The following is a 6,575-nucleotide window of genomic DNA, read 5'->3' as shown; positions in this document are numbered from 1 at the left end:
CACGAATTTTTATCTGTGAGACAGGTCAATCTTACCGATATTCAAAATAAAAAATAATACTTTTAGCATAAAAAATAATATTTTTTCATGGATGATAGAATAAAGGCAAAAGGAAATGAATATCATAAATTTAATAATCGATTTTATAAACATTAATTATAATTTAAAAAGGTGTCACTTATGCTAATAGTAAAATAAATAAATAAATATCATCTTCCAATGGTTTATATATCCCTTGATATCTTTATTTTTTAGCGTGAGTTTTTGTCTTTATCTTGGTTTCTAGAATTTTATTGTTGCTTGCAACAATGGTTTTATTTTATATATAATTTAACATAATATTTTAAAACTTGTACGTAAGGGAACTTGAAATTTGATTGTAGTAAAGATTTTATTTTAATTTTTAATGTAAGAAATAGAAATATTAGTATTCATTTTAATCAGTATTTATTTATAACATTTTATCATACTATATATATTTGATTTTATATGTTCAAACCAACAAACAAATATAAATCAATCGATAATATAATTTAAACCAACCATTACTTTAATGTTTTCACTTAGTTCAAAAGATTTACAGATGGTGATAAACTCTTTTATATTAGTTAGAAGCCCACTCAGACGGAAATGTAAATTGAGGGATGTGAACGAGTAGACAGAAATTAGAAAAAGAAGACATCGAACACCGACACTCAAAACACTTAAACATCTATTTCAGATAAAAAAATGAGCATTCTACGTCAAGAAATATCAATATACGTCGACTCAAATTTTACCAACTCCCCTTTAGGCTACAATAATGTTTGCACGTTTTAGTGTTATTAAGAGATGGTTCAGCTGTCAATTCCATGAAATGCATGCATCGTATATGACCACGGAATAAGATAAGAAAGTTATGTTTATCAAACATTTTTCAAATGAAAAGTTATGGAAACATTTTTTTCATTTTGAACGAGGCCATGAAAAGACAAACATTCCAAATTATTGAATACTATATTAATCCAAAGTTATATTTTTAATATATTTATCGGACAAAATTTATACTAGAATAATTAATTGTATTCATATAAATATTGCTTTGACAATGAAAGCAAAGAAGACGATGTGTACTGTAATATGGTAAACAGTGAAAATATGTACTTAATAAGAGAAGCCTGTATTTTTCAAAAAAGAAAAAGAAAGTGATAAATCCACCTTACACATCAATATTTCATGTAATTCCTTAAAAAATAATAAATTATTTATATCAATGTTTAAATCCAGAAGTGTTATGCAACATTATTGAACAGAATAGTTCCAAAAAAAAGGGAATAAGGTACCACAAGCCTAACTTTTAAATTTCAATTTATTCAACACAAAACCCCAAAAAATCAACCTTCCCGATCGACCATGATGCGCGCATTCATTGAATATTATTATTAATTATATTCATAGAATTTGTACTATAAGTAGCCAACGCTGCATTTGATAGATATTCACGAAACAAATAAAAAAAGAAAAAGAAAAGAAAAATGAAGCTGGGGATCCAACACAAAACGCTTTTTCATTCTTTTTTGATTATTCTTGTTCTTTCATCTGCATGCTTCACAAGAGCTCAAGAATTCGGTAAGTTCGTCGAATCAAGACATGCGCAATTTGATGTATATTGGGATTTTTTTGTTCCGATTTATCAACTACGCTCGGGGCCAATAAAGTGATAAAAATTATATATTTTTTTATTATTTACGTATACTTTTAGATGATGAAAATGAGTTTAGTTACGACGAAAATAGTGAGAAGGGGCCATCGCATTGGGGAAGCCTTCGTCCAGAATGGGCAATATGCAGTACTGGGAAAAAGCAATCTCCGATTGCTATACTGAAGAAAACAGTGGAAATAGCGCCAGATTTGGGGAGACTCCACAGATATTACAAAAACTCAGCTGCCACCCTTGTCAACACAGGACATGACATGACGGTAACCTATGCATAATGGATCGTCTATTTTAGTTGAGTAAAATAGTCGTTTTAGTCTTGTAAAATATCATGTTTTCTGCTTTAATTTTCTAAAACTGAGTTTTAGTATCGTAAATTGTTAAAGTTGAGTAAAATTACGAGAAAATAGTCACTGACCTTAAATTAACTTACTAACTTGAACCGAATGAAATATTGTATTATATAACGCGAAAATCAAACATCTGAAAAAAAATGTAATACTCAGTTATTTTCAATACTTTGTCGTCATCACCACCCCATCTTTGCTAAGGACATAGTAAACAACCTCTCCTCTAATCCCCGTTTATTAATGCAATTAAGTCTTTGATTTTCAGTTTCATCAGAATTTGATTAATATTCGGACATTAACCTATTATTGTTGTTGTTATTATTATTTTTATTTCGAGAACAGGTAAGATGGGATAGAGCGGGTTTTATCCAAATAAAGGAAACCATGTTCGAGCTGAAGCAAATTCATTGGCACTCACCTTCGGAACACACTCTCGATGGCAGGAGGTATTTTAAATTTTAACCCGTAATTTATTCCAATTCTTTTGATTGCAACGCGTCAAGTTCATAATTCACAGGTTTGAGATGGAAGCTCATTTGGTACATCAAAGCGAGGACGATCGCATAGCTGTAATTGGAATTCTGTACGAAATCGGACGGCCCGACTCCTTTTTGTCATTGGTATACACAAATTATTTATGGAAAATTTTAAAAATAACATTGGTCGAACTAATTTTTTGAAAAATAATCCGTATTGGGTGTATTCACATAGTTAATTTTTATATATATATAAAAAAAAATTGATCAAGATTATCTTGCCAATTATTCCAAAATTTTTAACTTGATCATGTTATTTTGTACTAGGTTATCCAAGAATTTTTTTTAAAGATTTTCAAGATTATCTAAAGTTGTGTGAGATAATTAAATTTTTGTATACAATTATCCATGAAGCTCGAAATTTAGGATGATAATATGTTTATATTTTTATTTTTGGTGTNCTGTATTAAAAGACTTGTTGTTTTCATTTGTACAGTTGTAAAATTGATTATCGTTTTTTAAATAACTAATTATTTAATATAACTATATTTTTTAGATCGAACCGGATCTGCATGCAATGATTCATACCGGAGAAATCGAAAGAAGCCTTGGTGTTGTGGATCCAAAAGTTATAGAATTTGGCAGCAGTGAGTATTATAGATATGTGGGTTCACTCACTACCCCACCTTGCACCGAGGATGTTATATGGACAATAATTGCAAAGGTATGCGTGTGTGTCTATATATACACACACATATATATATATATATATGTACATCCACTAGCTAGATAAAAAATACGAGTAATGTTGTTGGACAACATATCAAAATTATATATACATTACTCGTATTTTATATATATTGATTGTGTAATTATTTTCCAAATTGTAGAAGGTATTTGATAAATTTTATGTTTCACTTTATTTAGGTGAGTACTGTGACAAGAGAACAGGTAAATTTGATGCGCAAGGCAGTTCACGATGTAAGTTTCCCATCCCATGCCTTTAAAATATAATCTCATTACATTTTTAATTAGTTTTTAACATTTTTTACATATAAATAGTTGTTTTACATATTTAATTTTTTGGGTAAAAAAATTTGGACAGGAGGTGGAAACTAATGCTAGGCCAATACAACAACTAAACAAGCGTACAGTGAAACTCTACACACCAAGACATAACGAGATGAAATGAAGTTCCTTGAATTTAATTATATTTGCATCGTCTTTCAATAAATGGGATGGGTTCTTGTAAAATCTTGTGTTGTGTAATTGTGTTGAATGTAATAAACCGAGTAAAATATTACCAAAACCTTCTGTTTTGATGATTAATGTTGCTACAAATAAGTGTTGATTTTTCGTATATATTATAATATATGTAGGGGTGTTCAAATTTCAGAAAAAAACCGAAAAAACCGAAAAGTTCGGTTTTTTTAAGTTATTTGACCTGATTCATTTTGAGTTTATAGAAATTCGGTTTTAAAAAATGAAATATTTTGAAATTATTTAGTTTTGCTATATGGCACCCAAACATGCCTTGAGCTTAGAACTTAAAATATGTGAATAAATAATGTTTTGAGTTTTTGAGAAATAAGATTTATTATTCTCTATTCCTCACATTTATCTTCTCTGTTTATCTCAATTTTTTCCACTTTTCCTCTTCCTTTTTCAATCAAAATTCAAGAACTAATGCACACAACACAGCTTACTCAAGAAAAAGAAGACCTAGTGCTGCTTCATACATATTTTTTATTTTTATTTGCCGATATATTTCTTATTTTATATTTGTTTGGACTTGCTAGGCAGTTTTATAAATGTGTTTTTTCATTATTAAATTTAATTATTTTATTTTATTTTCCTCACTTCTTCCAAATTTATAAAATTTTATTTTTCTAAAGATTTTTTTTTATTTTTTAGAAACAACTCAATAATAATTAGTATTTTTTAAATAATATTAACTAATTAGTATCTTAAAGCACCCAAATTTTAATTAAAAAAAAAAGTCTAGGACAGGAAAAACCGAAGCGAAAATACCGAACCATATTTTTATGATTATATTTATAGTCATAATCAATCATACAATGAAACTCATTTTGTTTATATTTTTATAATCTATATGAAAAAATTAGTTGAAACGTGAATAATAAATGTATCAAATAAAAAAAAAATGGCTTATAAAGATACTTACACTACAAGAAAAACGCCCAACAACAACGCATATACAACAACGGTTTTTGTGAAAAACCGTTGTCGTATAGTCTTTAACAACGGTTTTAGTGAAAACCGTTGTCGTAGGTAAGTTTTGACAACGGTTTTCATAAAATCGTTGTCTTTTCGGAGGTCAACGACAACGGTTTTCTAAAAACCGTTGTCTTTTGAACCGTTGTCTTTTGCCGTGTTTTTTTTATCAATCGACAACGGTTTTCAAAAACCGTTGTCGATTGGCGTATTTTTCAGACAAACGACAACAGGTTTAAAAAACTGTTGTTGAATTTAGCGACGGTTTTAATTTAACCGTCGCTACTTTAGCGATGGTTATAATAAGACCGCCGCATGTTTACGTTTAGCGACGGTTTTTTTTACACCGTCTCTAAATTAGCGACAGTTTTAGTAACCCCGTCGCTAAATGTAGCGACGGATTTAAACAAACCCGTCGCTAATTTTAAATTAGCGACCGTTTAGAAAAAACTGTCGCTAAAATGACCGACAGTTTTCAAATTTACGACAGTTAAATGAAATAACCGTCGCTATTGGCGACGGTTTAGCCAAAAACCGTCGCCAATTCTCTATAAATAGCCACATTCTCGGTCCATTTTCACAACATCACTTTACAACACTTACACGATTTTAGTTTCGATTTTGAGTAAATTTTTTCGCTTTAAATTTAAATTTTTCTGTGTTAGTTATTACAACACTTACACGATTTTAGTTTCGATTTTGAGTAAATTTTTTCGCTTTAAATTTTAAATTTTTCTGTGTTAGTTAAAATTATGAATATTGTTAGCATAGTCAGATGAATATTGTTAGCATAGTCAAATTATAAGCATTTTTTTTAGATTTATTAAAAGTAATTTTTTTTNTTAGATATTTAAAGGTCGGACCTTAGTCCTACCTATCTTTCAGGTGAGCAGTACTATTGAAAAGTGTTGATTGCGTTATTATATAATTATTTTATAAATAATTAAGTAAAGCCAAAATTATGTTCATTGATCCTTGGTAATTTTAAATAATTAATGTTTAGGCACAACATCCTTAATTATGCTAATTATACATTGAGTTGGTTGAGGATGGCTTGACGGACATTTATTATCATAAATTATTAAGACCATAAATATTTATATATTTGTGATTTAATATCTTAATGATTCGTATAATTTTAGTTTATTAAAGAATATACATATCATTTCTAATTGAATTAAAATTCTACATTAAATTTTTTAATAAAATTTAGTTATAACATATATAAATTACATAAAAATAATAATTTTGTAATTATTAATCATTTCATCGTATTTGATTGATTTTGCTAAAAATATTTAGTAATGAATAATTATAGAGAATTATATTTATGCATAAAGAATTTAATGTTCCAGTGATTCATATTATTTTAATTAATTGAAGAATAGCTGCAACGTCTTCGATTGAATTAACATGTTAGGATCAAGCGTTTGCGTACTAATAAGCCAATAACTATAATTATTAGCTAAGACGCAACTTTATTTTCTTATACTCGTAGCAGTGTATAGTTCACCTACTTGGGTGCTAATAGGTTAGGCTGTTAGGTCCATGATTCCAGAGAGGTGCATGTCTATCTGCCGGTACTGTCTTATATCCCTTATAGATCAGTCTTACCATTTTCCTTACAATCGGTCTTGTCTCTAATAGAGACAATATTACCCGTTAAGATCCGACGTCATTCTTTTACGGTCCACCTAGCCAACCAGATCGAGTGATGCAAAGCCAGCAGCTTCATGCACGAGAAATCCCCAAGAGATCGCTCATCCCAATATTTTCACTCATACATGCTTAATCCAAAATCCCCATATGTTTCTCTAG

The 6,575-nt window shown here is 29.1% G+C and overlaps 1 protein-coding gene across 1 annotated transcript; it reads left to right on the top strand.

The window, feature by feature from the left end:
- The first annotated feature begins 1,429 nt into the window (after positions 1 to 1,429).
- LOC140957502 (bifunctional monodehydroascorbate reductase and carbonic anhydrase nectarin-3-like) lies at positions 1,430 to 3,884 on the top strand. Its single transcript, XM_073414797.1, has 7 exons — positions 1,430 to 1,608; positions 1,742 to 1,959; positions 2,389 to 2,492; positions 2,564 to 2,666; positions 3,079 to 3,246; positions 3,450 to 3,503; positions 3,628 to 3,884. Exons 1-7 carry the CDS (start codon positions 1,515 to 1,517, stop codon positions 3,712 to 3,714), a joined length of 828 nt encoding a protein of 275 aa, XP_073270898.1. The 5' UTR covers positions 1,430 to 1,514; the 3' UTR covers positions 3,715 to 3,884.
- The last annotated feature ends 2,691 nt before the right edge of the window (positions 3,885 to 6,575 follow it).

This window comes from Primulina huaijiensis, chromosome 14 (genome assembly GCF_012295235.1).
Source record: "Primulina huaijiensis isolate GDHJ02 chromosome 14, ASM1229523v2, whole genome shotgun sequence".
Classification (NCBI taxonomy): Eukaryota; Viridiplantae; Streptophyta; class Magnoliopsida; order Lamiales; family Gesneriaceae; genus Primulina; species Primulina huaijiensis.
The sequence above is the reverse complement of the archived record's forward strand: the minus strand, read 5'-3'. Positions and strand labels throughout refer to the sequence as shown.